The 11,506-nt window shown below is 41.9% G+C and overlaps 1 protein-coding gene across 2 annotated transcripts in view; it reads right to left on the bottom strand.

Moving 5' to 3' along the window:
• oplah (5-oxoprolinase, ATP-hydrolysing) overlaps nucleotides 1-10,129 on the bottom strand; it is a 21,756-nt gene extending 11,627 nt beyond the window's left edge. Inside the window, exons 1-8 of one of the 2 annotated variants that reach the window (XM_050056343.1) lie at nucleotides 9,996-10,129; nucleotides 8,392-8,598; nucleotides 7,572-7,763; nucleotides 6,507-6,621; nucleotides 4,375-4,498; nucleotides 3,552-3,747; nucleotides 1,941-2,106; nucleotides 1,587-1,725 (exon numbers count right to left, since the gene is read on the bottom strand). In XM_050056343.1, the coding sequence (XP_049912300.1) occupies nucleotides 1,587-1,725; nucleotides 1,941-2,106; nucleotides 3,552-3,747; nucleotides 4,375-4,498; nucleotides 6,507-6,621; nucleotides 7,572-7,763; nucleotides 8,392-8,562 (1,103 nt within the window). In that variant the 5' untranslated portion in view covers nucleotides 8,563-8,598; nucleotides 9,996-10,129. Of the gene's footprint in view, nucleotides 1-1,586; nucleotides 1,726-1,940; nucleotides 2,107-3,551; nucleotides 3,748-4,374; nucleotides 4,499-6,506; nucleotides 6,622-7,571; nucleotides 7,764-8,391; nucleotides 8,599-8,739; nucleotides 8,762-9,995 lie in introns of those variants that run through there. The other variant, XM_050056342.1, reaches the window with a different exon arrangement.
• Nucleotides 10,130-11,506: the final 1,377 nt, after the last annotated feature.

The following is an 11,506-nucleotide window of genomic DNA, read 5'->3' as shown; positions in this document are numbered from 1 at the left end:
TTATAACTAAAAAAACTTTTCACTACTCTCTATCGACGAACTACTAACAGTCTCTGCTGTTTCCTCCTCCTTCTTCCTTCCTTCCGCTGTCTTTGTTGGTTCATTTATACACGCGAAATGCGTTCTCTGGCTGGCTGGATTGTCCGCTCGGTCTGCCGTACATACACGGCGGCGCAAGATGGCGACCTCTCTAAAGCAAGGTATGCTATATATATATGTATATATATATATATATGTATTGCTATACATATATATATATAAAAGCATAATTATAAGGCTACGAAAACCAAACGAATTTTATTTTATAGCGATTATACACTTGTATAAACATATTAATGGGTAGAATATTCAGATTCAGATTGACAATAAACCATGCCAAATATTACACACTGGCCCTTTAAGCTTTCAGACACATTTGCATACCCTTTATATTATATTGATTGCTCTAAGAGGTAGTTATTCTCAGCTATAAGACAATCAAACCTTTAGCAAAGCTGTGACGTCTTTTTTCGATGCAATTTTGTAATCACTTTGCCAATTCTTGAACAAAAAATTCTGTTAAAGCTTGAGTATGAAACCTTTGTCTCCCCCCTCTGGCAGTGAGAGGAATTACACAAACACTGCTGACGCGTGGTTATGATGAATGCCTCTTTTAAAGTCTTCACGTGTAAATATCTTCCTCTGAACATCGAGTTTCTTTCATATCTGGAGCTTCGACTCCAGAAACTTTTCTCAGACGCTACTTAGGATTTTTCACCATATTCCCAGCTGCTGCTCTGTTGCTACGGTCTCTTGCCCATTCCCGCCCCCTTTCACTCTGGCTGGTTAAAGTAAAACCCATGGCCTCACATGTGCCAGCTTGCTGTTATAAAAAACGCCACAGAACCAAGACACCACAACTGCAGTACAGTGTGAAATACAGAAAGCTTTCCCTGGTGGCGACAGGCTTAATCAGCTTTGTGTGAAGACATTCGGCAAGGGCTTGAACAGGCCGAACATTCATTTATAAGTACAAGTCCCACACTCCGGCTTTAAGCAGTTCCCCTGTTTGTGTTTCAGTAAATTACAATCCATATTGTTTCTTCACACTCTTTCATTTGCTCACCACATGACTGCCCCCTGCCTATGTGAACTTCAAACAACCAGGTGGAATCAAATCACAATGTGAGCAATCAGTGTCCATAAGTAGTGTTTAAAAAGTTGTGTATGACAAACTGATTTTAGCCCACCATGATGTCTTACCTAAAAGAGTACTCCACTGATGCATTGTTCTGCTAGTGACAGCTAATGTACAGCTGAAATGAGGCACTACAGAGGTCTGGTAAGCTCATTTCTTTCTCCATTTTCTCAGATTCTGTTCATTTTGAAACTTTTGGTCTTCAGCTCCAGATGAATCTGACTCAAGTGACATCATTAAAGGCAATTTATCTGATCTTATGCAGCTCTAGAGCTGCAGTAGGCTTTATACAACATTTTTCCACATATGCAGTAGTACTCCCCAAGAGTTAATTGGTAGATTTCCCCAGTAAGTCATATACAAACATGTTTTTCACAAGATGTGTCAAACTGGTGATTGACTAACAGACCTGAAGAAGAGCCGTGATCCTCCGCCTGCAGCTACAGTGTTGATGTCCAGCTGAGGTGCCTGCAGGGTGACTCCAGCTGTGGTGGCCTCAAACACGTGTTCGTACTGGCCAGCATATCGACTTACGTCAGTGGATGTTCCTGGTGAGAGAGACGAGGGACAGACAGACAACATGCATGAAAAGCTGACATCTGTACAAAAGAGCACTTCTCCTGTATCAAACACCCAAAGACATTTTTCCCCCTTTTTTAAAAATCTGTAATTCATCTATGCACTTAATACCACAACGTTACTTGTAATAATTCACTAACTGTTCAAAGTACAAACAGTGTTCCTCTGCATTCCTTCTACTCACCACCCATGTCAAAGCCTATCACAGGTTTTTTCTCCATTTGGCTGTATGAAGTGATGGCGTATCCCACCACACCCCCTGCTGGGCCAGAGAGGATGGCCCGTGAACCGCAGAACTGCTCCATGGGAGTCAGACCGCCATCTGACTGCATGAACAGGACGTCCACATCCTGAGGACAGAAGGAAATAAGAGATGGAGGAGATCATTTTAATGACTATTTTTACATGCATACTAATCCACTAGAAGTCCAAATATGACAATGTTCCAAATATAATATCAATTCACAATCAGGCCTTATTCTGTAAGTAGGTTTTCCTGATAAAGACATGTGTGATATGCCGGTATAAATTTGGTTTTAGGAGCATTCTTTGGACATGTATACAGCTCATTCAGAATATACATCTCAACTGGGATTTTTAGCACAGTTTGTGATACACAACCTCTGGCTTCTGTGCATTGCTGTTGTCATGGATGCTTTGTGCACAAGCCAGCTAGCCAACAGTTTGCAAGGCTGAGGTAGAGATCCAACAGGTTTGGATATGTGCAAATATCACAACAGCTACCTCTTCAAGAAGGTGGGTGAAGGAATGAAAAAGGGAGGCTGTGTTTGCAGAGTCAAACAACTCCACCACTGGTGGAGATGCAGAGAAGCAAAATGGCACAAGTGACTCCAGCTTGTGCGACAAACGACATGTTAGATCACACTAATCAAAATGTGCGCGGTATTCATTTTCATTAGCCACGTACATAGCTTAGTAGAAATTAGGGCTGCCCCCTAACAGTGGAACAAACGACCAGAAAGGTGAAACTCTATTAGGAGCTGCGCCTTGTCAAAATAAATCAAAACCTATATGACTGGAACACGTGGGAATTTAATTTGAAAGGACAGACACAGGAAGTGGCCACGCTCAGCAGTCAGACAGGAGTCAGGTTAATTTCCAGGGCTGGTACCTGCGGTTATTCCACAGGCTAGTTAATAACATGTCGGGCAGGAAATCCAAAGTGTGGGATCATTTTGAGAAGGTGAAGGACGAACCCAAGGTGATATGTAAACTCATCTTCATTGGTCGACTACAAACATGACGTATCATCTGAAACATGGAAGTAGCTACATGCCCATTAGCCCACAGCGTCATTAACAGGCGGCTCGCTCAGTGTGTGACGTGCACTTGTAGATAAAATATAGGCCTATATTAATGAAGGTTCATTAGTACGGTTTTGTATTTCTCTGTAATGTAGCACAGTGTTAACAATGTTACTGATACTATTCTTTCTCACACCTTCAACTCAAACCATTGTGTTGCCCCGCCCAAAATATATAATTCAATAATTACATTAATATCGTAAACATGCGGGCGACTAGTCGACTAATGGCCCTAAATGACGACTATTGGTCGACTAGGAAAATTCTTAGTCAGGTGCAGCCCTAGTAGGAATATTGTCTTTGTAGGAATGAGACCATAACAGGACCATCTAGAAAATCCTGTCGTAGGGGGGAGACCACAAGTGACCTGATTTATACCTCTACAGTAGACCAGGCACCTTACAAAAGAAAATGCAGTATTTTGTATCAACACAAAAACAAACACACACATATTGATGTAGGAAACACACCTTCAGGCCACCCTTGAACCCGGAGGTAAAGCCTTTTAAATACTGATGAATTTTAGGTGTGAGGTAGGCATCTGCGCAGACGGTGTAACCTCGGGGCACCGCGCGCACCATGGGCATGACCTCGCTGGACAGAGACACCTGGGTGAAGCCCAGACGACGAGCCAGGGAGCCCACTGCTTTCTCATGATCGGACCATCTGAAGGAAAGAGAGAAGGGGAGAGGGGAATGGGGTGGGGCTGGAATGCAAGTCGAACCTCTTGTACAATTTCACCGCCGCTCTGCAGTCTATTGTGTCTTCACTTGAAAGCTTTGTCTGTGAGACGTGAGAGGAAGCAAAAATGTTGGTCAACTGCTGCTTTCCTGAAAGAACCTTTTCAACTCGATCCAATTTATCCGCTTTGACCACTTTCACGACTTGGAACTAGAGTGAATTCGAGGTAACAGCCAATAGTGTGTGTATGTTTCAAGAAATACATAGAAACGACTTGAAGTTAAGCGAGTTATGGAAAGAAAAAACATTAACTCTCACCCACTAAACCACACACAATAGAAACCGCCTATTGGACACCAGACACTTCTGACATGTACAGTGTACATACTGCTACTCCCACAGAGACAGAGAGATCCAGGGCAAGGATTACATAACTGAGTATACAGTGATAAAGAGAAAACACAAAGTGAGTGGTTAGACGTAAAAGAGAAAATATAATCTGTTCCAGGCTTGGAGTGACGGCCTGGGTAGCTAAGAAAAAAATATCAGATTATGATCTTGAGTAAATATTCCCCTACGCTTGAAGGTTCAAAAACAAGCTGTACTACTGACGTGTACGAGTGCAGCAGAAGGACGGCGAGACTGGTGATCCCGCGAGACAAAACTCCCCTCAGGTCCTTTTCAACCTGCTGCAGATCCAGCTCCCTCCACACCTCCAGAGAATCCCCGGTGCTGCCTGAGGGACACAAGCACAAAGACAGAGATTATCAGGATTACTTGATACATTCAGGCAAGGCTCTCATGTGTGTGCCCATAGACTGAGCTCACATTCCTACATTTACACCCCAAAAAATACAGAATATTGCCTTTGTTGGGTTAAGAACAGACACAGAGGAAATGCTGAGGGAAACAAGAGGGGAGATTTGTACGTCAGAAAACAATCAAACAGATGGGTCTGGTGCATATATTTACATAATCATTCAACATTTCAAAATAAAGAATGCATGCGTAGTAAAACAAGACTTACAGCCTCACAGAGCTGCAGGAGATTGACTGTAGACTCTTAGTCTTGTTTCTGTACTCGAACTTTTCAAGCAGCTGAAGCACGTTCAGTTTCTGATATAAAAACTGGAATTACCACCTCATGGTCGACTGCCTCCGAGCACCAGTCAAGTTGCACTTACAGTTACAGTTTGCATATATTTTTGTAAAAGCATGGATGCTTCACACACATCTTCCCCCCAGCAGCACAGATCTTTACAATCAGCACAGTTTCAGGAAGGCACCCAAGATTAGTGTAGTGTTTTAGGATATAAAATGTTATCACTTCTAGACATTTGTGTGAAATTTTGTCATAATTATGGTATGAATTCTTGAGATATGGTCAAAAACATGTTTTGTGGCTCTGCTGTCGGTTCACAGAACGTGTTTTATGGTCTATAACGAGGGTATGCACAGAGTTGGGGAAGTGAGCATGTATGTATGCAGCTCCTTAGATGTGGAATCTTCCTCTTGGTTCCTCTCGGCCGTTTCAAAGCACTGGTGCTGTGTATTTTTTATTTTGTACTTTCGTTGTCTGTCTATAACTTATGTTGCTAACTGTCTCGGCCAGGACACTCTTGAAAAACAGTTTTTTAATCTCAAGAGGGTTTTTTTCTAGTTTGATAAATCAATAAATAAATGTTTTGTAAGGTCACAGTGACCTTTGACCTTCAACCACCAAATTCTAATCAGTTCATTCTGGAGTTCAGGTGGACGTTTGTGCCAAATTTGAGTAAAAAAAAAAAAATCCCAAACCACATTCTTGAGATACTGAGTTCATGAGAATAAGACGGATGTAGAGTCACAGTGACCTTTGGCCTTCAACCACCAATTTCTAATCAGTTCATTCTGGAGTTCAGATAGACATTTGTGCCAAATTTAAAAAAAAAAAAAAAATCCCAAACCCCCTTCTTGAGATCACGAGAATATGTCCGATACAAAGTCACAGTGACCTTGACCTTTGACCACCAAAATCTAATCAGTTTGTTGCTGAGTCCAAGTAGACATTTGTGCCAAATTTGAAGAAATTCTCTCAAGGTGTTCGTGAGACATCACGTTCACAAGAAGGGACAGGCAGACAACCCGAAAACATAATTCCTCTGGCCTCAGCTATCGCCAGTGCAGAGACATAATAAACTATGATATAATATAATTAATAATATACTTACATGTGGACTGGTTTATACTTGTTAATCATGGATAATTAGTAATTTATATTATATACTAAGATAGGTTTACTACTTTCTTTCTTCTTCTTATTTTTTTTTTTTACATGTTTGAAATAAATATCAATATCAATATAAAACTGTATGTAAACTGTGCTATATATGTATTAACAAAACTCTACAAGAGTCTACAGCCCGTCTGAGGCTCTCTGAGACTCTACCAAGAGTCTACAGCCCGTCTGAGGCTCTCTGAGACTCTACTAAATGTTAGCATAAGGATGCTAACAATGACAATGCTAACGCGTTGATGTTTGGCAGGTATAATGTTCACCATGTTCACCATCTTAGTTTAGCGTATTAGCATGCTAACATTAGCTAATTAGCACTAAACACAAAGTACAGCTGAGACTGATGGGCATGTCGTAAGTTTAGGAAGTATTTAGTCGTAAACCAAAGCACAAGTTTGTAAATCATTTCGGGATTCGTCCAAAACTTTATGACTCAGATAAAAGAGAAGAAAGTAGTTGTGTTTCACACCTGTGACAATACGTCTGGGATCTTTTCTGGCCAGCTGGCAGCCATCTTGCCGGAGAACGACTCGCTCATCCACCTCTATTACCTCTTCATACAGCACTTCAGGAACCGCCACCTCCTGCACACACACACACCCAGGGTATGTAAATTCAAAGCGGGTATCCCGACTAGAGAACATCTGACCAACATGTGATACACAGATAAGAATGAACATGCAACATGCAAACAGGACGTTGGGTTTAAGACAGCTCGCTCTGCAGCCAAGCATCAGCTTCACAGATAAGTGATCATTTAAACCATTAATGGTACAACTGGTGTGGGGGCAAACTCCAAGACCCGCCCCCTGTTCCTGTCACACAAAATAATGTCTAAACATGGGCTGTACTCCAAACTGCCTGCTGCATACTCCAGACGAACGCGGTATACAGTATGTACGTCATACTCCACACCGTGTTTGTCTGCAGTATGTGGTAGAGGCCAAGGTTAACCGGAAAGCTTGGAAAGCATAAGCTAACAACAGCAAAAACAAAGAGAAGTAGACAGAATACAAGACAGCAGTCTGTGGTTAATGCCCATATTGTGGCACAGAGAAGGAGGCCAACAGGACCATGAATCCTTTCTGATTACATATCGTTAACGTAGGCTCTTGACCTAACTTAAGCTAAGGAAAAAAAAAAAAAAAAAAAGGAAATGTTGAGTTTTCGAGCAGCAGTGGAGTCTTCCAACACACACGGCTTGTTTTAGGGGAAGAAGCAGAGTCGTCAGAGGTTGGCTGCAGTTAGCAAGACATCACCACTACCTGCTTGAGGGCGGGCGGCCCGGCTTTTGAACCTACTGCGGAGAAGGTCCATTTCTGGCGCAGCTCGGCGTGGCACGGTGCGTCTTAACAAATAATGGAAACCCAAATCGGCGCAGCAAGGCTTGACTCTGCATGGCCAGAAGTGACAGTGGAAAAGGCCGACAGTATTGTACGTGTGCTACTGCGGTAACTTCATTCATCTCACAGACTGATTTAGCGTAGCTTGTGCAAGTTATAGACCAATGTCACACTGTAGACCAATTACCAACCAGATCAAACAGCTTCGGCCTGGCCTGTGTGCCGATGTGCAGCAAGTCCTTGAAGCCCCGTGTGACCAGGAGCGCAGTCCTTTCCCCCTCTCTCTCCAGTAACGCGTTGGTTGCCACCGTTGTGCCCATTCGGATCCAGCCGATCAGAGAGGTGTCTACAGGCTGGTCGCGAGGGAAGGCCCGCCCCGTTTCCTGTCAATAAATACACACAAACATGTATCATGTACTGTTCATGCACATGATAGAGATGTAACAGTGATTATACAACTACAACTTCACATGTCTGCTCATTAATTATCTTATTGTAAAGTATAACAGCAACAAAACTGAGAATTATTTAGCTGAAAGTTTTGATTCCTGCTTCACACTGTTTCTGTTTTACTGTTGATTTCATGAGCAAAGGCTGTACAGACATTTTCCATTTCACGGTGATGAATCACAGAAGCTACATGGATCATTGCACCATACATTCCTCTTCCACCACATGACGATATATACAGACAGGGTCGCATTTCATGCCTGCGGCAACATGTACATGTATGCCAATGTTCAGCAGCTGCTTTTTTGAAAGACAATTTTATTACTAGGTACGTCAGACTCATCTCATAGTAACATGTCTTAGCTGTGACCAGAATTTAATCTAATGAGGAGCACATAAGGAGACGAAAAGCAAAGTTTAGGATGTGGTACTTCCAAGTCAAATCGGCTATCTAGAAAATCTCAACCACACTTTGTAACGTGTAATTCCACAAAACTCTTTGTATAAATGGAAAAATAACTATAAAGTTTCAATATTTCATCCATCCATCCATCACATTACCTCTTCCAGGACTCTGCGGATCCCCTCAGTGGGAGCGTCCTTGTAGTTCTGGGGGTCCCTGGACAGCAGTTTCAGGACTCTCTCTCGACCATCAGGCAGCCGGGTGAACACATCGGTGAAGGTGCCGCCCCGGTCGATGGCAAAGTCGAATTTCCCCTTTGTCTCAGCCATGGTGAAGAGAGAGAAGAGCTGCTCCCGAGTGTGTGACTAACCGGAGTCACAGAGGGTAAAAGAAAGAGAGAGATTATCCACTCTGGAACACTGTACTGATAAGAGAACAGCTGAGATACTCGTTCATTCACAAAATCAATACAGTGACACAACTACTTTGCATCTGCCCCCCTCTACCTGTATTTCTAGTCAACCACCAAGGTTTATGTAAGTCAGTCCTCCTTTCTCTCCCAGGCTCTCAAGGGTCACGTCCACTAAAAGGGCTTGTTTTGCCACTGACAGTCTCAGATTGTTAATTAAAGTGTCTGACAACATTATGGAAAGGATCCCTACAGAGATAGACCTTTATGGTAAAGATTAAGATCAACTTTGTTCACTCAGAAACAGCCTCAAAATCACTATCACCAAACTCACCAAACTCCATTTTAAAAAACAGTGATTTTAACATCGTAAAACACACTTAATTCAAAGTAAACAGAAACAAAATATAATGCACAAAAGCTGTCTTGGTTTGTCTTTTACTGTGCCAAAAATCACCAGCTCTGGTTTGGCTGAAATTAACCCTTAATTCACCCACTTATATGTAAGAATAAGCTGGCTCTATACAGGCTTAAATTACTCTTTATTTAAATGGAGTCTGGTGTGTTGGAAAATGATGATTTCAGGGCTGCTTTCAGTTGAACAGAAAGGTCTATCTCTGTAGGGATCCTCTCCATAATGTTGCCAGATACCTAGAATACCAATCTGAGCCTGTCAGCTGCAAAAAAAAAAAGCTTTTATGGATGTAAATTGACTACAAGTGGTTATACTGAAGCCCTTTACAGCTGCAGCCATCTCCGTCAATGATTGACCTATTTCAAAAACTGTTGCTCCTCCTATTAGTCACTTGTAAACAAAACTATGGGAGAAAGGGTCCAGGTTGAAAAGTTACCTTTTAACTTGGCTTGTCTGAGCTGGTTTGAGACAATCTCTTTGTCTGCATTATCTTTTATAAAACATGTCAGAGATGTGAGCTTAAACATGATATTATGTCTAAATATTGCATGTTTTTAGAAGATGCAATTTTAAAGGGATATTGCATCACCACAAAAAGGGGGAAAGCCAGAGGAACCCTGCAGGAATATCAATGACCCAGACGGTCAACATGGAGCAGCCACAGATACGGCTCACAAACACTCGCAGCGGATTCTGCAGGAATACATGTTTTATTATTAGCCTGCTGTTTTAGAGACAACAACATGCAGGATACATATGAGCATCGCACTGTCAATGCAATCGAAACAAGCTCTGAATACTTGAATGGTCAGCGGCTCGGCATGTTGTGTCTGCAGCCCATTCACAGTCTGTGTGCAGCGGGAGCATGCACACACCGATGTCACTGTAACAAAGCTACAGTTTTGGACAATCTGACGGTTACAGACATTTTTACTCACCTGTCCGTGGCTGCTGCACCGTCAGAGTGTTAATCTTTGATAATCCGTTGACTATCAGATCGTCCTACCTTCACCTTTCTGCCAAGAAGTCAGACAGAGCTGTGTCTGTGTGTGCAGCTGACTGAGGGTTTAAGCTCCGCCCCCCTGAGAGGAGCCGGTGTTACATGAGAGCTGCACAGTTTTTCACCTTGACCACGTGCTGCCTGAAATATGTGACAGAGAGGGATTCACACAAGCCCATAATGAGTCTAAATGACATTGCAATTAGGAGAAGCTGCATTTTTTTTTATTATCATGAACTTTTTCAGTGTCTTTTATTACCTGACAGACTAAAGATAAATAAAATAAAATCCTTTTTGTGTCTGGTTTATACACATTTTCTATTAGAATACTCAGATTATCCCACACTAACCGTCCTTTAATTGCACAGTTTTGCTCTTTATCTATATATTTTTGTAATATATCATGTAATCAAGTATCTTATAATCTGTATTCATAATAGTTATATGTCTATAATTATCTAACCCTCTCCTCCATGAATGCAAACTGTCCCTGGGGTCCTCTGCCAGAACATTTTCAGCACCAAACACTTAATTTCCTTCATTAAGATGAATTTCCATGCACCAATTTGTGCCTTTCCTGCATCAATATTGTGCACATGACCTTAATTTTGTCAAAATAAAAGTAACCTAGTTTCATGTTTTTATTTGGGAGGCCCTCCCCCTCTCCTGAGATCTGCACCTATGCTGACATCTGTTGACCAGTCACTGGTAGTACAGGCTGATCATGGCAGTAAATGAATACAGCTGACCCAAGGATGGAAATATCCTCCTGAGACCCTGTGTCCTCACATGTGAACACCACATTTTGGCTTAACTTGACCTTATACTTCTACTTACCTTAGACTTGTTGTCCTCATTCACGGAAACATTTTTGTCCCATCTACCGGTAGTAAGAGCACAATCTACACTAATCAATGTAAAAACAAGATGGCAGCCAACTCTGCCAAGTCAGCCTGGTGAACAAAGTCCAAAATCTGATCACATTTTATGGTTGAAACTTGTTTATTTATGATTAATAATGTTTATAGTTTGTTATGGCAACAAAGTTGACCAATTTTTTCAACAGAAACAAGATGCTGTTAATTAGGAAGTACTCGTTTTAGGACATTGGGACTTTATTGTCCTCTCATTTGAGGACACTGGGACATAATAATTGTTGACAATGTTCAAGTTTTTATACTTATCGGGTCTTACTGATCCCTGATAGCTAGGAGAAATTAAAAATGCATACCAAACAAAAATTCTGGTCTCAGGAGGATATAGACAGTGCAGGTTGGGGGGAGGGCATTGACACAGCGGGCCCTCCAACAACAAGCTGGTTGGAGAAAGGGCCCTTATGAGTGATTGCCACCTTGGAAATATGCTTGTTTTCACAGAGCTCCCAGTAAATTAAAAACAGTGCCACTTGCTATTTGCCCTTGAAAAAGACAAACTCACCTCTGTCATGTT

Source organism: Epinephelus moara, chromosome 11 (assembly GCF_006386435.1).
Source record: "Epinephelus moara isolate mb chromosome 11, YSFRI_EMoa_1.0, whole genome shotgun sequence".
Lineage (NCBI taxonomy): Eukaryota > Metazoa > Chordata > Actinopteri > Perciformes > Serranidae > Epinephelus > Epinephelus moara.
The sequence above is the reverse complement of the archived record's forward strand: the minus strand, read 5'-3'. Positions and strand labels throughout refer to the sequence as shown.